This window comes from Brassica napus, chromosome C1 (genome assembly GCF_020379485.1).
Source record: "Brassica napus cultivar Da-Ae chromosome C1, Da-Ae, whole genome shotgun sequence".
Taxonomy (NCBI): Eukaryota; Viridiplantae; Streptophyta; class Magnoliopsida; order Brassicales; family Brassicaceae; genus Brassica; species Brassica napus.
In genome coordinates, this window is record NC_063444.1 from 6713196 (window position 1) to 6739117 (window position 25922).

At 37.4% G+C, this 25922-nt stretch overlaps 1 protein-coding gene across 3 annotated transcripts; it reads right to left on the bottom strand.

Moving 5' to 3' along the window:
* Nucleotides 1-1271: 1271 nt before the first annotated feature.
* LOC106388281 lies at nt 1272-10179 on the bottom strand. Of its 3 annotated transcripts, none has more exons than XM_048745452.1 (5): nt 8977-10179; nt 8325-8380; nt 3611-7740; nt 2959-3514; nt 1272-2374 (listed from the first exon to the last, which is right to left on the bottom strand). In XM_048745452.1, the coding sequence occupies exon 1, from the start codon at nt 10170-10172 to the stop codon at nt 9117-9119; it is 1056 nt and encodes a 351-aa protein (XP_048601409.1). In that variant the 5' UTR covers nt 10173-10179; the 3' UTR covers nt 1272-2374; nt 2959-3514; nt 3611-7740; nt 8325-8380; nt 8977-9116. The 3 variants fall into 3 exon arrangements, with proteins under 3 accessions (XP_048601409.1, XP_048601408.1, XP_048601410.1); XM_048745451.1 differs by having other exon boundaries at nt 8325-8880; XM_048745453.1 differs by lacking the exon at nt 8325-8380.
* Nucleotides 10180-25922: the final 15743 nt, after the last annotated feature.

A 25922-nucleotide genomic window follows, 5' to 3' on the forward strand; every position in this document is an offset into this window, starting at 1 on the left:
CTGATATCTTGGCTAAGAAGGCAAATGAAGATGAAAATCTTTCCGTAATTTTTTCTATTCCTTCTGTTTGGTTGATTATGTTTCTGTATGAACCTTTTACAATCTAATAAATAATAGTTTGGTTGAAAAAAAAAACCTACTGAACCAAATCAGGCTTGTTGATAATATTCCACTATAGATCAGTTTGATGTGGAAAATGCTTCTGCACCTGAATATCTAGGTTTCAATTCTCGGAGAAAGCAAATTATGCAGAACATTAAAAAAAAGGTTTACAAAAGATTTTTAACATGACGCAAAAATTACTGTTTTTAATATTTCTCATAGAGTTTGTAGTGATATAATAAATCAATGTTAAAAAAATTTAATTGTTGATTATTCATTTTTCTTTTAAACTAATACGATAAAGTTTTCAAAAAAGAACATTGATACAAATGATTTTTAAATATTCTTAATATATTTTTGAATTTTTAAAATTTTCAATTACAAATCACCAGTGTTAAAATATTGATTTCTATATTTTTATTTAAATTGTATTTCATGACTATTTATATTGAAAATTTTAATAATAAGTTTATATAAAAAATTTAGAAGATAATAACAACTATTTAGTTTTAAATTTTATTTTGTATTTAATCACAATCGAACATGTTGAACACAATCAAAGTCTATTAACATATATGTATATAAGTAAAAACTTTTCCGATCTGATTATCAGCCTGATTTTAAAAACATTGACTACTCTAAACATATGCAGTTAAGATGCAGAATCAGCCTCTTCGTTTTCATTTTTGGTTTTGTTGCAAGCTTTTGAGAATATTCAATACTCACCAAAGATAAGAAAGAAAAATTAGCTTGTGATGCTTTTATATATTAGATCTGTTCATACCCTAAATCCATGCATTTACTTTGAGATAACAAAGCGAATCTCAGAGACCAGAGAATGAGACTACAACTTTGAGCATGCAGGAAATGTGTCACTAACTTTTACAGTAAAGGTTACATACACTACAGTAATATGTATCAGTCATGCAGTGTTGAAAGAAGTAGTAGATGATCTTGAATGGCATGGATCAAGCGTAAAGATTAGCTTCCAAACTTCCCTACTTATGGTATCTTTAGAGGAGAAGAACACGAATCCATGTTGGTCTTGTGTTTCTCATTTGATAATTTATTGGTCATGTATATTTCTTTCTTTGAAAGAATCACATTCAATGTAATCCTCTCTAGCATATTGAATGATTGATTTCTTCTTCTTAATTTTTGTTTGTGCCCTAAGAAAATAAAGTTTGCAAAGAAACCATATCCAACATAAGAAGTACACATTCAAGTTTGATTTAACTTATGTAAACAAACATCTTATAAACATTGAAATTTTACAACTATTAATATTTTGAGGTAGACAAGGATACTTTTTTGTAAACCCACTTTGATAAATCACTAACGACCTACTACACTTTTAAAACACTGTAAAGAACATAATATATATTTCTTATATTTCAGGATAAATGGGTATTGACAACGAGAATCACACCCGTTACAAACTGGCCGACTTGTATAATTATTGGGAATAACCATATATATGGACTCAGCCTCGCCTCCGGGATTAATCCATATGAAATCTCCAAACGTACATTTGATATGAAGAGTGACGCCACAATGATCACATGAATAAAACCATTTTTCTGGGTTTAGATCTTCTTCGCATACCTCGCACCAATACTGCTCCCTCGTTTTTTCTCCGTAACATAGAGTCAGAAAATGATCTTTATCATTTTTGTGTTTTACCATTTTTGGCAAAATAGAACATTTGACGTCTAAAACAAAGTCGCATTCCTCACAACTGAAAACCATACATGCCTTATCTCCACAAGCATTGCATAATTTGTCTTTTTTTGAGTAATTGATGTATAACGAATGATGAGGATGACCTTCATGGACAAAGGGCTCAGATATAGAACCACATCGCACATCAAGGTTGATAATACCATTATCACTTATGTACATGAAACCTTCAAAATAATTTTGACAAGCATCACATAAATTTAACTCGTTAGAATTTGAGACTAAAGTCATGGACATCTTGTAGAAGGAATCTATTTTCTTTTTTGGAAGATCAGCACATTTCTGATGAATGATGAAGTAATCTGTGACACCCGTCACCTCCTATATGGAGGACAGCGTGTCACCCCCGACGCGTCATCATACAACAATGTGACACCCGTCTCCCTGACACTAAGGACGACGGGCCACCAACAATATCCCGTAATATAAAAGCCCATAAACCCGACAACTCTCACCCATGCCCAAATAAAATCCGAAAGAAAAGTCCAATAGCACCAAGTCCGTCCAAATATCACATACTTGTTTGTCTCACCTGAAAGGGGGAAGAGTGAGGGGTGAGCGACAGGGGAATCGCTCAGTGAGGTATGGGATGCTACCCCGAAGTCCATGGACCCGGACATAGCACTCCGAATAAATATAATTTAATTCTAATGCATGTCAAGCACAGTACCTAAAGTACTCAAGCAACAAACAATGGTCCTAGCGAGGTGCGCACTCGCCGCCCACTAACAGGCCAAAACACTACCGAAAAGGTGCTCGGTTCATACACACACCGAAAAAGTGCTCGGTAACACACGCCCGTAGACGATTTATCGACACTTCCAGTCTACGGCTCAACCGGTCGACTAAAGTTGGCCGTGACCTCCATACAATCCGGCATACAGCAGTCCGACTCTGTATCCGTCTCCAAACAAAAACAATCCTAGCTAAGAATTTACATTAAGTGAAACAATCAATGTTGAATCCTCTAACCCCCTAGTTCCGGTTTATGCAAAGAACCTAAAACTAAACAAACAATGACAGACTCGATTTCACACAGACGAAACACATTAGAAATAAATTATACTTATTCGAGGTCCTAAGCCGAATAAGAGGAGTTTGGGAATAGACCCTCACCTTAGCAATAGAAAAGTGTTGTCTATGAACTCCAGCTGCTCAAATAGACTCCATATCTGAAATCAGATCGAAATTCTGAGTCAGAACGCCTTTCGAACGGTCGAAAACGGAACTGGTCAAGGTTTTCGGAAAAGTCAACCCGCTGGTCAAAGTCAACCCGGTCAAAGTCAAACCAGAAATCGATTTGACTAAACCGACCGGTTTACCCTAACCGAACCGAAATCAATTTAAACCGGCTAACCGATCGGTTAACCGAGTCAACCGAGTTGACTCCCTGAGTTGACTCGGCCGAGTTGACCGAGTCGCCGGCGAGTCACCGGTGTCGGTCACCGGCGGCGACGGCGGTATTCCGGCGGCGGTTGTCGGCGGCGACGGCGGTATTCCGGCGGCGGGGGACGGTGGTCCGGCGGTGGCGACGTTTTCCGGCGGCGGCGCGTGTACTTCACGCGCGCGCAGAGGCGAAACTTCCGGAGGCGCGTGAGGCTTCGTCCGGGCTCCGATTGAGGCGTGGTTGGTGTCTACGGCTTCGTCTCGACGAGAGGAACACGATGGTGGTCTTGAATGCACGAGATGATCAATAGTTAGGAAGTTATGGGCGATTTACTAAACGGAAACGAAACTGAGCTTAAGGAATGCGGTTTCCGGCGATTACCTAGGGTGTTTATCGGTGGTGGCAAGCTGAACGTGGTCATGGCGCACGGTTGCTACGGCGACGAGTTCAAAGTGAGCTTTCTCCCTTCTTCTCCTTCTTCTCTCTCTCTTTCTCTCTCTCTCTCTCTCTCTCTTTCTCAAGCTTTAAAGAAGATGGAGATGGTGGGGAAGAAGGTGGAGATGGTGGAGAAGAAGGTGGAAGTGGTGGGGTTGGAGAAAGAAGTGGAGATGGTGGGAGTGGTGGGTCATTACAATTCTCCCCCACTTATAAGGAATTCGTCCCCGAATTCAAGTCATAAGCTGACATGCCCAATGTTATCATAGCAGAACCTCCAAAACCTCGAATACTAATCCTCGCTCGGCCTTTCAGGTCTCCTCCTGAGTCTTATCTCCCTCCCAACGAACTCGGACAAGCACGGTCGACATTCTCCGAACTGTTTTCTCTTGATGATCCAAAATCTTCAATAGATGATAAGGTCCATAAAATCTTTATGAACTCACTTGATGTCAACTGCAAAATAATTATAGCGCCTTCTCAACTTTTGCAATACTGTCATATGAACTAAGTCCTAGAAGGCTGATATACTGCTGATAAAGTAACTGCAAGCAACTAATCCAATCCACTCCAGTGCAGGATACAATTCCATGTGTCTCGGTTTAAGCTCCTATATCTTCTGAGTCTTAGGCTCCTCCTAAAATGTCCTTAATTTCAGGTATATTAGGTGTCCATATGTAGCTCCAAATCCTTACGGCGCTTAGCTGCATAAATCTTTTGACGTCATGGGCTTCCGAAAGCCAATCCTTGAGTATGTCCTTTGCTCTACTGTCTCTTGAACCATTAATAGTTCTAACTCATATTGCTCCCCCACTTTGGTCCAACAAAGTGGTATACTATAAGGTCTACCATAAATCTTCTGAAATTCCATCCCACGCAATCTCTGAACATATCCTTTAAGTTCTGAGTAGTCCTCTCTGACTGACAATATGTCAACGGGTGATAAGATGTATTGTCCCAAGTGCCTTCCGAAAGGCTCTCTGAAATGTAGATGTGAACTTCGATTCCCAATCCGATACAATGTTGACATCAATGAAACTTCCCAAACTCAATAATGTAGGTCTGCTCCAATTAATTAGCTCTGATTGTCTTCTTAATTACTTAGGAAATGGGCTGACTTGGTAAGTCTATCCATGACTACCCATGTGGCATCCTTTCCACATATGGTGATTTATAATCCAATAACAATGTCCATAATCACCATGCCTCATTTCTACTCCGGCAAAAGCAAGCTCAAAAATAACATAATAGATAACTGATCCTCTGTCATTGCCATATAACATGTCTGGCACCGCGACGTAATGTAGTTACAAACATCTTCATACTACACCAATTATAGTTAACTCTTCATATCTTTGTACCCTTTGGTGTTCCCGCTGCGTAGAGAAACACGAGTGATATGTTTGTTGTAAGATTCCTTTTCTTAACAACTTATCGTCCAACACACAAACTCGGTTTCGGTACAAGTATATCCTGCTCAGAGTTGTATGATATCCAATACTCCCAATCTCGATCTGTTCAACCAATCCAGAATGCTAACTTGTGCTTGTGTATCCTCCAAAGCAAATCTGCCTGCTCCAAAGTCCCAAGGACATCTGTCTCTCCATTGATAGTAATGGCACCCAACCTGAGACTAGCAAATCTCCAACTCATGAACCTTCTTGGTTCCTGAGATACAGCTCATACGCCTACCCAAGGCATTTATCACCTGGTTGTCCTTATCAGGTAGTATGCGATATCCAAACTATAGTCTGCTACAAACTCAATCCAACTGCACTGCCCAAGTGCAATTTTTAATCAGTGAAGATAAATATCATACTCTAATGATCCCATAGAATCTGGACTTCCTTCCCGTACAATCACGATCTCCAAAACTATAACGCAAATACCACTACAGCCTCTCTGGCGTGATGCATATGAATGACTTAATCCTCATACCTCAATTTAAATCCAATCCAGTATCTGACACATCACAGTAAGCCTCAGCCTCAGTAGAACCCAAAATTGGTGTCTTCATTAGTTGTGCTTCAATTCAGTGAAACTCCTCGAACAAAAATCTATCCAACCACACTTAACGTCTTTACATGTAGACCGCGTCTTTAACATTACTATACCGATGAAACCCTTGATGAACTTCCAGTAGTAAACTATCAACCCAAAAAGAACGGCTGATCTTTGTAGCACTCTTAGGTTCCGACCTTCCCGAAACGGTATTAATCTTCTTTGGATCCATCAAAATTCTGCTTCCAAAACCATGTTACCCAAAAATACAACATTCCTCTGCCAGAAGCTACACTTCCTCAACTTAGCGAACAACTGATGCTCTCCAGGCTTATCCAACGCAATCCGCTAAATGCTCACAAATCTCCTTTCTATTCCAAAATAATCAGGATGTCGTTGGTGAATACAATCGCACACCTATCCAAATGTTCACGAAAACGTCATTCATATCTTCATGAATGCAACAGTGCCTTTGTCGACCCAAATGGTATCACTACGAACTCGTAATATCCATAACGGAAATCTGCATTCCGTACATACTCCTCAGCTATAGCAATCTGATGGTTTCTTTGATGCCAAGACAAACTTCGAGAACGATGAACCTCCATTAAGCTCTTCTAACAACTCGTCAATACGATGGTTACCATGTTCAAGTTTATGTAGTCAATATAAAATCTGAAACTCCCACCTTTCTTATTTACAACAACAATGATGCTCCCCATGGGGAAGAACTCGATCTGATAAATCCCTTATCAAAGAGTTCCTCCAATCGCTTTCTCAACTCAGTCATCCATGCTGGTGATAGACGATAAGAAACTCGTGAAACCAGTGCTGTTTGCTCCAAAATAAAATAAAATTGCAAGAGCGTCTCATGTGTCTTGTGGTGGCCTTTCCAAAGGTCACAAATATATCCTCATACTCTGCAATAACCGGAAGATCCTGCAGCCCATGCTGTCCATCATCCTTAACCATTGAAATGGTAGCCAAAAATCTCTCTGTTCTTATATCCCATAACTCCTCAGTATGTAGCATGCATGCACTAACAACTTCCATCTGCTCCAGCAATCGAAACTCTTGCCCTCAGGCAATCCAACACTACTTGATGCCGTGACAGTCAATCCATCCCAAGGATAACATCGTAAAAACGTAGCTCCATCTCTGATGAATATCCGAACAAATCGGCCCTCCAAGCATAACTGGTACACTGCGATGGATATAAATAGCTCCCAATGTCCTATGTCAGTTGTCCAAACTGACACATTTCTGAAACGATCAACACTGCCAAAATTGGTAAACATACCAAAGTGTAACTCCAACACCCACACAACGCAAGCTGCTGCACCCCAATTCAAAAGCGATCTCCACGAGTTCACAAAACAAATATATCTCCAAAATAGTCAATATACTCGTACACACAACAACACATGCCAACCAATGGCTCATACCACACACCACATAGTCTCCAGTAACAAAACTCGTGGAACGATTGCTTGAAGTGGGCTGGTGGCAGAAACGTCACATATCCACTCCTGGATAGCCTCGAAATCATGACCGAAGAACTGATAACTCCCGAGAAAACTGACGAACTTGGACTTCACGCAACTGCTGAACATCTGTCGAGAACCTTGTTAGTCGAAGGACGAATGACGATGATTTTTACTCATCGTCATTGAAAGAGACAATTGAGTTAGTAATTACTGGACATAATGGTGCTAAAAGAATTTCCAAATATATAAATAAATATATATTTTTTAAAACAAAAAGAACTTTGAAAACCGATGAAAACCGAATCCCCTGACCGCCATCCCGGGACAGAACCGGGATGGAACCCGCTCTGATACCAAATTGTGACACCCGTCACCTCCTATATGGAGGACAGCGTGTCACCCCCGACGCGTCATCATACAACAATGTGACACCCGTCTCCCTGACACTAAGGACGACGGGCCACCAACAATATCCCGTAATATAAAAGCCCATAAACCCGACAACTCTCACCCATGCCCAAATAAAATCCGAAAGAAAAGTCCAATAGCACCAAGTCCGTCCAAATATCACATACTTGTTTGTCTCACCTGAAAGGGGGAAGAGTGAGGGGTGAGCGACAGGGGAATCGCTCAGTGAGGTATGGGATGCTACCCCGAAGTCCATGGACCCGGACATAGCACTCCGAATAAATATAATTTAATTCTAATGCATGTCAAACACAGTACCTAAAGTACTCAAGCAACAAACAATGGTCCTAGCGAGGTGCGCACTCGCCGCCCACTAACAGGCCAAAACACTACCGAAAAGGTGCTCGGTTCATACACACACCGAAAAAGTGCTCGGTAACACACGCCCGTAGACGATTTATCGACACTTCCAGTCTACGGCTCAACCGGTCGACTAAAGTTGGCCGTGACCTCCATACAATCCGGCATACAGCAGTCCGACTCTGTATCCGTCTCCAAACAAAAACAATCCTAGCTAAGAATTTACATTAAGTGAAACAATCAATGTTGAATCCTCTAACCCCCTAGTTCCGGTTTATGCAAAGAACCTAAAACTAAACAAACAATGACAGACTCGATTTCACACAGACGGAACACATTAGAAATAAATTATACTTATTCGAGGTCCTAAGCCGAATAAGAGGAGTTTGGGAATAGACCCTCACCTTAGCAATAGAAAAGTGTTGTCTATGAACTCCAGCTTCTCAAATAGACTCCATATCTGAAATCAGATCGAAATTCTGAGTCAGAACGCCTTTCGAACGGTCGAAAACGGAACTGGTCAAGGTTTTCGGAAAAGTCAACCCGCTGGTCAAAGTCAACCCGGTCAAAGTCAAACCAGAAATCGATTTGACTAAACCGACCGGTTTACCCTAACCGAACCGAAATCAATTTAAACCGGCTAACCGATCGGTTAACCGAGTCAACCGAGTTGACTCCCTGAGTTGACTCGGCCGAGTTGACCGAGTCGCCGGCGAGTCACCGGTGTCGGTCACCGGCGGCGACGGCGGTATTCCGGTGGCGGTTGTCGGCGGCGACGGCGGTATTCCGGCGGCGGGGGACGGTGGTCCGGCGGTGGCGACGTTTTCCGGCGGCGGCGCGTGTACTTCACGCGCGCGCAGAGGCGAAACTTCCGGAGGCGCGTGAGGCTTCGTCCGGGCTCCGATTGAGGCGTGGTTGGTGTCTACGGCTTCGTCTCGACGAGAGGAACACGATGGTGGTCTTGAATGCACGAGATGATCAATAGTTAGGAAGTTATGGGCGATTTACTAAACGGAAACGAAACTGAGCTTAAGGAATGCGGTTTCCGGCGATTACCTAGGGTGTTTATCGGTGGTGGCAAGCTGAACGTGGTCATGGCGCACGGTTGCTACGGCGACGAGTTCAAGTGAGCTTTCTCCCTTCTTCTCCTTCTTCTCTCTCTCTTTCTCTCTCTCTCTCTCTCTCTTTCTCAAGCTTTAAAGAAGATGGAGATGGTGGGGAAGAAGGTGGAGATGGTGGAGAAGAAGGTGGAAGTGGTGGGGTTGGAGAAAGAAGTGGAGATGGTGGGAGTGGTGGGTCATTACATAATCACATACCGTGCAATCATAGAATAGAGTAGAAAATATGGGATATGTGCATGCTGTACAACGCCTACTTTTACCATTAGCATCACTCCCTTCTTTGAGCTTTAATGTATGATTCTTATGAATGAAATGCTTTATTACTCCTTCTTCGATCACTTCATATGCTTTAGAGTTTGTGGTATCTTCTAATATGCTTTCAAGTTCAATACCATCCCAGATCCCAAACCTTGTGGCACATCTCACATGAATTGCAAAATCAGGACATTTTGAGCAAGAATAAGCTCCACATGTCCAATTTATCTCTTTCAGACAGACTTCACATTTCCAATCACCGGCCTCGAGGCAATCATTGTAGGATATACGATGAACATGACGACTAATTTTTATAATGTGTGGTATGTCTATACAACTCCTATGGACCATGAAATTGCACTGAAGACATATATAAGGATTTGGATCATCATCCATTCCACAAGCATTACAAACAAAAATTCGTTGCGGCAAAAGAGTGAGTTGATGTTCATGCGCTTTGGGGTGGTCAAGAGTTAAAGGAGGTGGATTCTTTGCACATTCGACATCCACGCTGAAATTGCAAATAGAACAATGATAAAACAGAATATGAAGCTTGCTTTTGCACAAGCAACATTTTCCATTGGTGTAACTTGGAACACGAGTGAGACGCTTGAGAGGGTGTTTAGGATGACATGAGTAGCTGAGTTCTGGTGTAGATTCAGCACAATCTTTATGGAAATTCAAACCACATATATCGCATGCATAAGGGAACCGATCATCAACTAGTTGACATATATGACATGAAAACATAATCATCTTTGGAACAAGGGATAAACGATGCTTGTGTGTATTTGGAAAATCGATATTTTTGACAACTTCTTTTCTTGCACATATCAAATCGATTGCAAAATCACATATTGAACAATAATAATACATTTTTGGCAACTTACCTCTACAAATCTTGCATTCACCATGGACATCTTCGAAGTTTGAAACTACCTTGATTTTTAACATATGTTGTGGATGATAGGCGTTGCAAACATCTTGATTAGATGTAGCGCACTCCTTGTGAAAGAATAGTCCAGAACGAATGCAACGATAGCCATCACTGTAGCAGTCTTCACCAAGATTGCAGCCATCACATTTGTGCCCGCGTGTTGAGTATAGTGAATAAATTTTTTTGAGTATTTCCATTGAAAAGATAAATATAAGCTTCTAATGTTTTTATGTTTTGGTTTCACATAATGATGAGAACTTTCCTTGTATATATACACAATATGATATAAAATCACTATAACAAGTTATTCTTCTTTTAAATGAACAAGACACTCTTAGAATTATGCTTTTCGTAATATTGGTGAAATGAAGAAGGCAAGTTATTCTTTGTTTAATTAAGGGAGAGGATATTCTAATTTCAAATGGGTTTCTGACATACGAAAACAAATTTTTGCTGCAAGAAAAGAATTCATGATAAATCAATAGACAAGTTAATGTCAAATTTAAAAATGTTAATTTTTCACCTAATTGAAAAATATCATTTTTCAATTAGGTGAAATATAAGCCTCAAATACATCATTGAACAACAAGCGCGTAGGCTGTAAAATCCCAAATAGAGTTCATTCAGCTCTAAACTGCCAGAATTAATTGGCAAGAGGTCAATTATTGCGTGACTTACTGAAAAAAATCGCAATCAGCCACGATTGAACTCACAAAAAGGATATAGGATATATGGGAAAATCAAGCTAACGACACTAACAACAAATTTGTCGTGACCACGATCTTTACAGCGACATTACCATGATTTCGTCGTTAATTCATAGTAATCATAACAACCCACTAACGACGAATTTATTGTTAATTAATAATTACTTTTATTATTCATTATCAATTGCAAAGTTTTGATATTATATATATATATATATATATATATATATATATATATATATATATATATATATATATATATATATATTTATAGATGTCAAAATTACAACGATTTTGTTGTTAGTGGGTTGTTAATTTACTACGAATTAACAACACCCACAAACTTCATATCCTCGTATCCTTTCTTTTGCCTAACTCATTCTTCTTTTAGAGTATTTCCAAAAAAATTCTTGTAACTTCAAATATATGTTTTTTTGCACTCTAAAAGCAAATTGAAATTAAGTTTTTGTATAGTAAAACTTCAAATATAAAGTTTCACTGTACAAAACATTATATTTAAAATTTATTACATTTTTAATCCTTTTATTTGTGTAACTTTCAAATAATTTTACTAAACTTTGTTTAATTATTTTAGTAATTTTTAATGCAAATATTTAATTAAAATTACAAAAAATATTATAAAAAATAATATTACATCAAACAAATAAAAAATACAAAACCTGAAAAAGGAAAAATAAATAAATAAAGAAGCTTATTGACCACTTCAAAATACCTTAATTGATCATATATGTGATCATTATGGATGTAATTAAAATGAATAGTTATGTAACTTATTTAAATTTAATGACTTAGTTTGTATGTTTTTAACATTAAATATTTTACTATAATATAATATTTTATTTATTGATTTTGTTTCTGATAACTTTGTTGTATATTTTATAGTTATCGTAAAAAAATTATGATTTAGTTAAGTTTTGTTAAACATAAAGATGTTATGTAAAATATAAAAAATTTAAGGTTTTATATAAGGTTTTACTTTTGGAAAGAAACACTCTCGAATATAATTTTGTCAAACCTTAAGATAATCAGATTTTTGGAGATGCTCGTATTGTCTTTTCTGCTCACATGTCTTTCTCTCTTTCTCTCCTCGGTTCTACCTAAAAAGTTAGTTAAAAATTAGTTATATCAGTTAGAAAATAGTTAAGTTCAAAAATATGTAAGTATATTTTATTTTATTTTATTTTATGAAATATAAAAATTTTATATAAATGTATTTATTTTAATTTTAAATTAATTAAAATGATTTAGTAAAAAATTATTAGTTAGATAATTATTAAAACAAATTAGTTTTGAATTCATTGTTATTCAAACTGTTTGTTAATTTGCTGTCACTCTAACAACGAGTTCATGCATTTTTGTAACAACTACGTAACAACGATTTGACATGTCATCTCTCACAGTGGATTATTTCCTAGCAAAGTTTACAACGAATAGTGTGATTCATCTTTAATTCATCGTAAACCTTAGATAACGACGAATTAACAACAGAAATCATTGTCGTTAATACTATATTTTATTGTAGTTACTCAACAAATTTGCTTTTGTTTAACTGAATTTGTTGTTTTTTACAAGAAATTTTTAGGTTCAAATCACCAGTGTTACGTTCAGTTTCTGAAAAAAAAAAAGAAAAATAATTAGTATTTATAGCCAAAAAAGGAAAAAAAAGAAGAACTAGAAAACGTTTACGTCGGCGTTGTTACGTTGTTTCTTCTGATTCATCAATGGCTTCTATTCTTTTTTCCATGACTTTTCTTTTTCTTCTTCTTTCCATGGCTTTACCAAAATTGATTTTGTTTCTCTCCTTCTATATTAAACCAAACATAAAGGCTAAGAAAATACTGCGATCTCCCAAGTGTGCTAGAGTGTCTGATGATTGAAGAAGATACGAAACAGAAAAGAAGAAGCATACCTGAGAGTGAGCAACAGCTGGTTGAAAAACCAATTATAGGAGATGTGAAGAAAGCTAATGGGAAGCTGGTTGTAGATATGGAGAAAACTCAGAAGAAAATAAAACAAATCAGTGAACAAAAAGATTCTGAGAATCAAGCAAGAGGAAGTCTCAGCAAGAGGGAGTCTCATGATTTCAAAGGGAACTCACCATATAAGATTGTACATGAAGAAGAGATTCAATGCTAAGCTAAAATTATACAAGATCAGAATGAAGTCAAGGAAGGAAGCAAGAAAGGAATCATTCCAAGGTTGAACAATCAGAACAAGTTGCACGCTGCAAAAGCAAATATATCAGTGAGTTCTGTTAATGTAGTCAAAGGGATTGGTCCAGGGAATAAGAAGATTCCCAACAAAGATCGAGGAATAACAAGGATCAAACTCCTAGACTGAACTTTGGCTATTAATAAATAGATTTGTGAGGAGTCTTGGAATTTCATCTTTGATTAATCTTGAAATGCAGAAAACATAACAAAAAAAGTGGGAAAAGAAGAGCAACAAGTCAAGGAAAAAAAACGTGTGAGTTTGCTTGTTGTAGTAGGCAAAGTATAAGTCAAAAGTATGTGCTATATATGAATATTAGTACTCCCAAAGAATAAGTTAAAATAAGGCTATAGAGAAGATCGAGAGTACTGTTCTGTTTTCTCTATAAATATATAGTGGCCAATGGTGTGTAATGTAATTGAAAAGAATCAGTTTTCTCTATAAATATGTAGTGGCCAGTATTGTTGTGTAATGTAAGTGAAAGTAAGTTAAAATTAGTACTCTGTAATAAAAGCTCAAGGAATATGCAGAGTTCAAAAATGGCCACATGTATGCATTCGTCAAAAACGTAATATTCCATGGCTGGTTTTTCCAAAACATCTTTTATTCAAATACAAAAAACAAATCAATAAAAATATGGGACCCTATGAACCATCGCCATAATTTTTGTCGAAGTCTTTTGATGAACCATTACCATAATTCTTGTCGAAGTTCTGCAAAATAAAAAAAGATATATATAATTTTAACAAAATAACATGTAACTTAATTATAAATAACCAATAGAATCAAATATATACCTGGAGTAATTGCGAGATAAATGACCCACTATGTAATGTCAGATTGGTGGCAGCAACAGATACATGGGTATCGTGAGTAAGAGTTGTTTCCTGAATCATTTATCAAAATTTTAAATATTGACATATAACTAAATTATAATTACTAGATATATGAAAGTTTTTACCTGGGGTACTTGAGAGAAAAATGGCTCATTATGTAAAATCGGACCGGTGGTAGCAAAGGATAACTGGGTATCACGAGTAGGAGTTGATTCCTGAATCATTTATCAACTTTTAAATACTGACATAGAACTCTTTTAACTGAAACACTAATATTGACATATAACTAAATTATAAATACTAGGCAAATTAAATTTTTACCTGGGGTACTTGAGAGAAAAATGGCTCATTATGTAAGATCGGACCGATGGTAGCAAAGGATAACTGGGTATCACGAGTAGGAGTTGATTCCTGAATCATTTATCAACTTTTAAATACTGACATAGGACTCTTTTAACTGAAACACTAATATTGACATATAACTAAATTATAAATACTAGACAAATGAAATTTTTACCTGGGGTACTTGAGAGAAAAATGGCTCATTATGTAAGATCGGACCGCTGGTAGCAAAAGATAACTGGGTATCCGGAGTAGGAGTTGATTCCTAAATCATTTATCAATTTATTCAATGATTAGTATATACATATATTCATTAGTCACATTTTGATGAAAACTGACATAAACCAAGAACTAATAATATATATCAATACCTGAAATGATAACTTTTTCTTTGCTCTAGCCTTACTTGATGATTTTGATGTACCAAAATTTTTCTTTTCGGAAACACTTTTAAATCGACTATTGGATCCGTCTTTTTGGTTCTTTGGTCGCCCACAGGAATTTTTCCTTTTAATTCCACGTACGTTTGGAACATCCTCTTCTTCTTTTTTTTCTTCTTCGTCCACACATTTATCCTCTAAACTATCACTACAAAAAAACACGCCGAATTCCGACGGAGGTTCCGACGGACACCAATGTCGTCGGACATTTCTGACGGATTTGTGACGGATTACCGACCAAATCCAAAAAAATAAAGTCGTCGGAATTCCGTCGGCCATTTCCAACGGAATTCCGACGAAACAAGGGTCGTCAGAATATTCCGACGACTTTTCGACGACATTCCGATAAAAAATGTAACCGTTGTAGTCGTCGAAAGTTCGTCGGTATATTCCGACGAATTTCCGACGACATTCCGATTAACAGTAAAGTCGTCGGAATTCCGTCGGTATTTTCCGACGGAATTCCGACGAAACATGTGACCGTTGCCGACAAATATATATGACCGTTGTATAGCCGTTTGAAATTGGACAATACCGACGGAATTCCGACGGACTGCTTTACATCCGTCGGAAAGTCGTCGGAGGTCCGTAAGCAATTTCCTATAAATACAACCCTCCTCATTCAACTCATTCACACTTCATTCTCTCTTCATTCTCTTTAGTCATAACAATTCCGTGAAAATCATGTCTTCAGAAGTTTATTATCGTTCGTGGATGGATAAACCTCATTTGGATCCGAACACCAATTTGCTTACGGAAGAATACGTTCAAGGGATTGGAGAATTCATGAGGCTTGTTCAACAGCAACCGGATGCAAAAAGTGGTATGTTAAGATGTCCCTGCTCTTCTTGCAATAATAATAAGGTTATAAAAGAATTTGATGTTTGGACTCATTTGTATATGAAAGGGTTTTCACGTAATTATAAAGTTTGGTACCTTCATGGGGAAACTGGTTATGAATATGGTAGTACTAGCGAACCTCAGCCTGTTAGTGAACCTCAGCCTGATATTAGGTTAGAAGAATCTAGAACGGATATAGATTATGGTGTAGGTACTGAGCAGATGGTACATGATCATTATAGAGGGGAAGAACCAAACCCCGAATCTAGGAGATTTTTTGACATGTTGGATGCAGGAAAACAACTTTGTATCAAAATTGTAGAGATGATCATTCAGTCTTATCATTTGCAACTAGATTAATGGGTATTAAGACAGACTAAAATTTGGCTGAAGAATGTATGGATGCGATTACTGATTTTGTCAAAGGTATTCTACCTGAGGATAACCTTGCACCGGGTTCATACTACGAGGTTCAGAAACTTGTTGCAGGTCTTCAACTACCGTATGAAGTGATAGATGTATGTATTGACAACTGCATGATCTACTGGAGAGCGGATGAGACACGGAATGTATGCAAATTTTGTGGGAAACCTCGTTATCAGGAGACGAGGGGAAGAGTTCCGATCCCATTCAAAAGAATGTGGTATTTGCCTTTGACGGAAAGATTGAAGAGGTTGTATCAGTGTGAGCGCACAGCAAAAGCAATGAGATGGCATGCAGAGCATTCCACAAATGGTGAGATTAGACATCCTTCAGATGCAAAGGCTTGGAAACATTTCCAGTCAACATATCCAGAATTTGCGGAAGAGAGAAGAAATGTTTATCTTGGATTATCTACTGATGGTTTCAGCCCATTTGGAAAGCATGGAAGACAGTATTCTCTATGGCCAGTTATTGTGACACCGTACAACTTACGGCCGAGCTTGTGCATGCGACGAGAGTTTTTGTTTCTCTCAATTCTCGTCCCCGGGCCAGATCATCCTAAAAGATCACTAGATGTGTTTCTTCAACCACTAATATATGAGTTGCAACAACTATGGGCGCATGGTTTTGAGACATACGATGTTTCGCGCAAAGAAAACTTTCAGATGCGGGCAGTACTTATGTGGACAATAAGTGACTTTCCAGCATATGGTATGTTATCTGGATGGACAACACATGGGAAGCTATCATGTCCATATTGTCAAGATGACACAGATGCTTTCCAACTAAAGAACGGAAGGAAAACGTGTTGGTTTGACTGTCACAGACGATTTCTACCACCTGATCATCCATACCGCAGGAGTAAGACTTCGTTTACGAAGAACAAGCAGGTGTTTGATGGTCCACCTGAGGAAGTTAGTGGGAAAGATTTGTTGAAGCAGTTTAGGTATTTTGATGCAGAAAGGACGCCAGATGTAGGTGGACATGAAAACATTCGAGTCAATGCGGTTGGAGAGCTACATAACTGGCACAAAAAGAGTATTTTCTGGGATCTGCCATATTGGGAGAGTCATCTATTGCGGCATAATTTAGATGTCATGCATATTGAGAAGAACTTCTTCGATAATCTGATGAACACAGTCCTTAACATCCAAGGTAAAACGAAGGATAATTTGAAGTCAAGGTTGGATTTAGTCGATATTTGTGATCGTTCTGAACTTCACGTTGATGAGAACGGTACGGCCCCTTTTCCCATTTATCGGCTGGATGGTGCTAGAAAAGAAGAGTTCTTTGATTGGATTACAGATAAAGTGAAATTTCCTGACGGATATGCATCAAATTTGGGGAACTGCGTTGATAGAAGCGAAGGAAAGTTTACTGGCTTGAAGAGTCATGATTGTCATGTAATTATGCAGCGCCTCCTTCCGTTTGCTTTTTCAGCATTATTGCCACGTAATGTTCATGAAGCAATTGCAGGTATATTATATTTTTACAATTTAATTTATTTTTATATTTAACAATTATGCTTATAAAAACTTAATACTTACGAAAATTATGTCTTTTATCTATGTAGGGATTAGTGTTTTCTTCCGCGACTTATGCAGCAGAGTAGTGACTGAAGAGGGTATTAATAATTTGAAGACAAACGCACCAGTCAGCATGTGCAACCTTGAGAAGATATTTCCTCCATCATTCTTTGATGTAATGGAACATCTTGCTATTCATCTCGCAAGAGAATTGGAACTTGGTGGTCCTGTGCAGTACAGATGGATGTATATTTTTGAGCGTTATATGCATCATCTGAAGAAGATGGTCAAAAATCAAAGCAGGGTGGAAGGATCTATAGTGGCACAGGTGATCAATGAAGAAACTGCAATCTTTGCTGAAAATTATTTTCCACCAGAAGTGCATACAAAACACCGAAGACCTGCTCGGCATGATGATAGAGGGGAGAGAGCAACATATCATGTTACTGTCCCAAGCATGTTCAAGGAAATAGGACGACTTAGTGGAAAATTCACGAAGCGGAGACTTACGGACACTGAGCACGCTCATTTGCAAACATATTTGCTCACCAACTGTGAAGATGTTCTACAATATGAGAGGTAAAAATATTTATTCATTTATTGTTAGATTAATATTCAATAAATTTATTTCATATTGATAATATTTTTGTATATAGTGTATATATGGCGGAGTTGCGTATGACTCACAGGCATGCAACAGAAGATGAGCTTCGACAACTTAGAGATAACGGATTTGCTGCGTGGCTTCGTAGTTATGTGAGTCATATATCATATTACCCTATGCAAATGATTAGTTTAAATTTAATATATATAAACTAATTAACTTTTCAATCATATATGTTTTTAATTTATAGGTGAATGATGGTTTGGCCAGAGGTCTTGTGTTCGATGATTGGATACGCGAATTTGTGCAGGGACCAAACTATGTGGTCAAATCATATCCTAAATTTTGTACGCGAGGATATGCATTCACAAGGAAAGGTCATTCTAAGACAACATATGATGCTGGTGTTTCATCTTCTTCTGGTGACGATGTCTACTACGGCAACATAAAAGAAATATTGGAAATCCAATTTCCTGGAATGGTTGGATTGCGTTGTGTAGTATTCTATTGTGATTGGTATGACACCACCCCAGATAGAGGAGTGAAGATTGATGCGTTTGGTGTTACATCAGTTCATTCGCGGCGGAAACTTCAATATTATGATCCCTTCATTCTTGGTTCGCAAGCTGATCAGGTATGTCAATCTATTCATAATTTTTTACCAATATAATTAATTAATGTTATATATTTTACTAATACTTGTATAATTGATATGTATAGGTGTGCTACATCAGTTACCCTCGGGTGACGTACAGAGACGATCCATGGGTTACTGTAACGCAAATCAACCCAAGAGGACGAGTGGATGGAACTTCTGATGATGATGAACCATTGCAACCAGAGTCTACCAGCAACGCCCAGGCAGTTGAAGATTTGGAAAATGTTCAACTCGTTGAGAATTTGACTGTGTTTGGACATGATGCTGTCGTACATTCAGAGCCGGAGCCGAGGTTGGGGAGTTTGATGAAGATTCAGAAGATTCTGATTAGTTTTTTTTTTTTTTTTTTATTGGTCCGTCGGAAATCCCTCGCAATATACCGACGACATAGCGACGACAATGGGTTTCATTGAAATTTGGAAAGGTCGTCGGTATTTCGTCGGAAATACCGACGACATTCCGACGAACTTGTCCAGTTCGTCGGAATGTCGTCGGTATTTTCCGACGAAATACCGACGACATGTGTTTCTATAAAGTTTCAATCATAAAAATCTATAAATTTAGATGCCAAAACTATGAAAATAACACATAATAAGTGTTTAGTATAGTATTAGATCGCAACCGTTCAAATATAACAACTCATTAAAATATTTATGTATGCATATCATTGTTTTCATAACATCTCATCTTAACATTATATACTTATACAATCATATTTATATAAGCTTACACTACAAAAAATGTTGTTGTGTAAAATCGTGTTATAAAACATTTTTATTGTTAAATCTTTATGCAAATACTATATATATTATCAAAGATTTGGATTTTGCATTTAGAAACTTGAAATCAACACCCTAAACACTAAGTCGTCGGAATTCCGTCGGAATATACCGACGGAATGTGTCCGTCGGAATATACTGACGGACACATTCCGTCGGAATTTCAATTTGCCCGGGAGAACCAAACCGCTTGAAAATTTTCGCGAATTGGCATTTGGTATATTTTAATTATACCGACGGAATACCGACGAACCCGTGTCCGTCGGAATCTTCTGATATAATAACCCTCCTCCTTCTTCTTTCTTCGTTATCTCCGCATCTCTCTCTCTAAATTCCTCTCTCCACCGGCGATTCACCGGCGATTCCTCTCTCTACACCGGCGATTCCTCCCTCTACACCGGCGATTCCTCCCCCAAACCCTAAATCATGTAAGAATCATCCCAAACCTTCTTTAATCTCAATTGTTTAGGGTTTTGGAAGTTAGATCTCGGATTTTAGGTTGTTTGATTGATAGTTTAGTATATATAAGTTAGGATTGTTGTTTGGATTGTTGTTTTAGTTTTTTTTGGAATATTTTTTGATTTTTAAAAACATTTTTTGATTTTTTAAAACGTTTTTTGATTTTTTAAAACGTTTTTTTTTTATTTTTAAAACGTTTTTCAAGTTTCCAGTAATGAAATATATATAATAAAACGTTTTTAAAATTTTTTAAAAATATTTAACAACATTTTTCTATATTTATAAATTTTTTATAATTTTGTATACATATATATATATATAAATCATGTATAATAAAAATTTTAAAATTTTTTATAATTTTTTATAAGTTTCCACTAATAAACTATGTATAATAAAACGTTTTTTAAAAAAAATATAAATATTTAACAACATTTTTCTTCATTTATAAATTTTTAACAACATTTTTCTATATTTATAAATTTTTTATAATTTTGTATACATATATATATATATATATATATAAATCATGTATAATAAAACATTTTAAATTTTTTTATTATTTTTTATAAGTTTCTAGTAATAAACGATGTATGATAAAAGGTTTAATAGTTTTTTTAAAAACGTTTATAAAACCTTTTGTAAATATATAAATGAAAACATTAAAAATAGAAATGATTTGAAAATATGTTTGATGTATTAATTTTTTTTTTTAGGGCCGAGGATGAAGCCCGCCCCGCAGCCCGTCTTCGACGTAGTTCGGTGAGCAGTTCCCGTGCATCGGGATCGTCTCATGACTCGGTTCCCGCATATATTCCCGCTCCAGCTCCCGCTGCCCCTCACGCTGCTGCTCAACAGGATCCGGGGGTCATGCCGGTTCATCTATTGGTTCAACAACCAGGTCGAGAGCATCTCCCGTTTCTCCAACCCAACCCACGACGAGGCCATAGCACTTGGTTAGTATTTTTTTTATTTGTACCGTTATATTTTTTTCTTTAATTAACTTGCTAACTTGTATTTTTTTTAAAGGTTCACCAAGTCGAAAAATGGCATTAGCCGGAGCATCAACCAGATGATGTACTCCATGCTCCGTTTTGGATATCCAAAGTGGAGCGTGATCCCTTCCGACGAACGAGAGTTGTGGTTTCGTCAGTTTGCGGTATAGTAACTCTTCATTTTTTTAAAAGTTTTTACATTTTTTTTAATATATTTACTTATTAAATTGTGTTTGTTTTGTAGCAAGAGTTCAACTGGCACTCCGATCTTACGGAAACAGTCCGTAAGAAATTCAACGAAAAGGCCATGGACTCTTACACAAAGCAGATAAACGCGTGGAAGACAGTTTGGCAGAAGAACAAGAAGCCACGGTTCATCAACGGGACGGTGTGGGAGCAGTTGATAGCTCATTGGGAGAAGGAAGAAACTGCAGAGACGTCTTCTAGGAACTCCAGGAACCGGAAGAGCGATCGTGGCGGGAAAGGTATGTATGTGCACAACCTCGGCGCTTGCTCTATGTCTACTAAGGAGGATGAACTTGTAAGTTTTTTATTATTATTTATCTTTATATTTTTTAAATAAATATTTTATATATTTCTTGGCTAATAATGGCGGTTTTTTTAGATCGAAGCAAATGACGGTAATCCCGTTGATCGTCTCCAACTCATTAAGGTGGCTCACACTAACAAGACGACGGGTCAAATTCAGGACCCCGTGATCAAAGGTGTAGTTGATTTGGTGGAAGCTGAAATAGTTTCTCAATCTCAGCCTCTCTCTGATGACGGCGACTCTACGGGAGCTTCAACCAACCTGTCTCTATTGCAAATAAATGAGATGGTTGAAAAGGTAATTTTTTTTATTATATATTTTTTTTATAATGTCGATTACTTACTTGTCCCTATTTACTTACTTTAAATATTTTTGTAGGCGGTTCCTAAAAGGAAAGGAGGCCGTTTAGTTGGGTTGGCCCGTCGTGCTTCTTCGTATCCGGCATCTTCTTCGCAAGCTCCGTATGCCGATCCCATGATTCTCGAGGAGCTACATGACAAAGATGAACGGATTGGGGCATTGGAGGAGCAGAACACCACTATCCTTTCGGAGAATGCCACTATCCGTTCGGAGAATGCCACTATCCTTGCTGAGTTGGCATCCCAGAAGAAGTTCAACACCGAGATTATGCAGAAGCTAGATCGTTTGATGTCTTCGAGTTCATCTTAGTTTATTTCGGCTTTTTAAAACTTTCAGAATGTTTTTTTTTTCTATTTCGGTTTGTATGAATTTTAAACTTTCTGAATGTTTTTTTCCTATTTCGGTTTGTATGAATTTAAATTATATAATATTATTAGTTTTAAATTTTTGATTTTTTTAATTTATTAATATCAAAAAATATATAAAAATGCAAAATCAATTCGTTTTTAAAATTGGTATATACCGACGGACAGGGTCGTCGGAATATACCGACGAACCACATTTCGTCGGAAAATACCGACGAACAAGGTTCGTCGGTATACTCCGACGACCATTGTCCGTCGGTATATTCCGACGACCAATGTTCGTCGGAATACACCGAGGAACACGCTACGTCGGAATTATCCGAGGAACGTTCTCCGTCGGTACGTAGTTTTTCCGATGAACTCTGGTCTCGTGTGTCCGCATCGTAATATCGTCGGAAGTTCGTCAGAATGACGTTTCTCGGTATTCGTCAGAAAGTCGTCGGAAGTACTGACGAAATTCCGACGAATTTTTTTTTCCGACAAAACGATACCGACGGACGGGTTCGTCGGAAATTCGTCGGAATCGGTCTATTCCGACGAATTTCCGACGATTTTGGCCATCAGAATCCCCCTGTTTTCTTGTAGTGTATGGGGCATCCATTTATTAGCTCTCACAAGTTCTTTTTTCTTTTCCTCCAATTTTTTTAGCAACTCAATCGCATCTTTATCTGCACACAATGTCAGTTCTATATGCTCAGCAGCAACTGATGCAATCTCACGGAAAGTACGACAAATATGACTATATCGCTTTCCAATCGATTGCTTCACGGCTTCATTAGGTGTCTCTGAATGATAATACGATACTGTTCGTGCTTTTGCCTCTTTACTCCAACGATTCAGAAAGTAAGTACGTGGAATTCTTCTAACATTCTTTTTGTCCAACACTTTCAATGCATGACGACATAAGATCCCAGCAAATGAAAACTTCATGCAACTACAATGTATCGATTGGTCTGCATCATCATACTAAACAAATGCTCTCGTGCAACTCCACGATAAGATACATTGTATTCATACACCATCTCAGACTTACTAGTCTTTTTTACGACATAATCACCGATGACTGTGTATTCCTTTTGGAACAAGGTAAACACTTCTGGTGTATACACTTCTTCTGTATGCTGCAACATCTCTACAGATGCAACTAATACCGGCGAAGTATGCATCATACCAAAATCAGCAACTAATTCTTTATATCGCCTATCATCCAACACTTTCTCATAGTGTTTAAAAAAGGTCAACATGTCAAAATTGCGCTTCAAGTATCTTTTCAAAATACTATTCATACTTTCGCTACGCTGTGTGCTCACCATATCGGCTGTAAAAGTATGACGGCCATATACCATTGCCCATTTTTCTTTCACCTCAAACAAATTCTTCAACCATTTATTCTCTATCAGCTTATGCTTATTGAGCATATCACTCCATGCCAATAACGAATCTTCTTCTTCCTCATGGTCATATACACACTTTCCAAAATCCATGGCAAACTGGTCTGGTCCGTGAAACACACGACTCAAATTCTTTGCAGCATTTAGGTAAATATGCCAGACACATAACCTATGTTTTATTTCTGGAAACACTTTCACTATTGCATTCGCCATTGCTGCAGATTGGTCTGTAAGAATCAATTTGGTTGTTTTCCAGACATTGCTCCAAGAAAAGTCTCAAAAAGCCACTTAAAAGACTCAGTGGTTTCATCATATAAGAGGCCAGCTCCGAACACAACAGTCTGCTTATGATGATTTACCCCGACAAATGGAGCAAACGGTCTATCATATTCATTGGTCTTATAAGTTGTGTCAAAACAAACAACATTTCCAAAGAGATTGTAATCGCTTATAGACCGATCATCCACCCAGAAGATATTTGTGATCATATAGTCCTTATCAAGTTGCATTGAATAAAAAAAAGAGGAATTATCTTCTTTCTTTTTCTGCTGCATCTCCCTTTTTCATTTCTGCCATCCGTTTACGGCATATGTAATTGCGATAGCCTTTATCCAAAAAACCTAGATTTTCTCTCCCCCCCAACTTATCTGCTCATCATTTTAATGGTTGCTTTTGCTCAAATTCCTGACATCTCGGCATCATCAGCATGTTGTTTTTAAGAGACAGTGACTGCTCGATTTCCCTTCAGCAAATGCTTCATAGGTGTCCTCACTAAGTCATGGTTATGATTCTGGTCGAAAGACACAATCTTATATTTTCCGTTACTCTGAAGGTAGCAAGCCATATGAGCTTTACAACCCCCTCTTTTGACCTTAGGCTCCTTCCTAACCCCCTCTTTTGAGCATACATAAAGAATCCTTGCTACTTTTTCATCTTCTTTTTTTTGGTCCTCATTTGTTTTCTTACGTTGAAACCATGATTGCCTGCATACTTACTATAAGCCATATGCGCAGTATCTTCAGAACTAAACTCCATTCCAATACAAAGTTCATCTTTCTTCTCATTCTCATCGTTTGCTTCTAAAACATCAATTTCTTCAGTTTCAAGTAGATCCTCTTTGTTGGTTAGTTCATATTCTTCCTCAAATTTACGGAGTGAAGTTTCGTATTCCTCGGCAAAAAGCTCAACTGACTTTTGATTTATCAAACTGAGATCACCCGAGATTTGTAAACTAGATCCACACTGACCACCAAGATCAGCTTCTTGACCACTTAATTAATTATTCTCCATTGCAATCTGCACAAACAATTTTAATATTGCTATATTTACATTATAGAGCATATGTAACCTAAATCTTTACTATAATTACTATGTTATCTTGAGCCAATCTCATCTTTCAATAAAGAACATACGTAAAATATCTAGTAAAACACACAACATCAAAGCAATATAAAATTCTATAATCAAACCACTATAAATACTAAAAAAGGGCAAGGACGAATATGCAAGTCACATAGAAGGTTTATGGTGGTACACGTCTAATGCAAAAACATGACACTTTAAGATACATAAAACTTTTTTTTTTTGAACCCCAAGCTACATAAAACTAATGGTGCTTATTGAATAATCAACGAGACAGCAAAGATTCTTTTTTGGTTCACGTGTACAGGACTCACCGTACTGTGATTCCACACAAGAAGATGAAAAGAAGAATTTGAAGGCCTCCCAGAACAGCAACTGATCTAACCACGTACTGGAAGCTGAGGAAAAGGTCCTTAAAGAGTTGGTTAAGCTAAACTTTCAAGTAAACATTATAAAAAACTTTCAAGTAAACAAAAGACGTTGATCTCACCTTAGCAGTGGAGAATTCTAGACCCAATGTGTGGCACAGAAATACCACACCAAATTAGGCAAATGTTTCAACCTACGTACCAAAACGAAAGCATAATATGTAAAATGAAATCGAAAACATCTTTAAACAGAATTCATTAGTTAATTATTAAGAATTTGGCGTGATTAAACAATATCTAAGAATTGTAGACTTACGGCTATAGGGATGAATCAGGAGAAAGAACGTAACAACGAAGAATAGGGTTACAGTCATCCGACGTCGTCAACAACGTTTTCAATTTCTTTTTTTTTTTCCTTTTTTTGGCGATAAATACTAATTATATTTCTTTTTTTT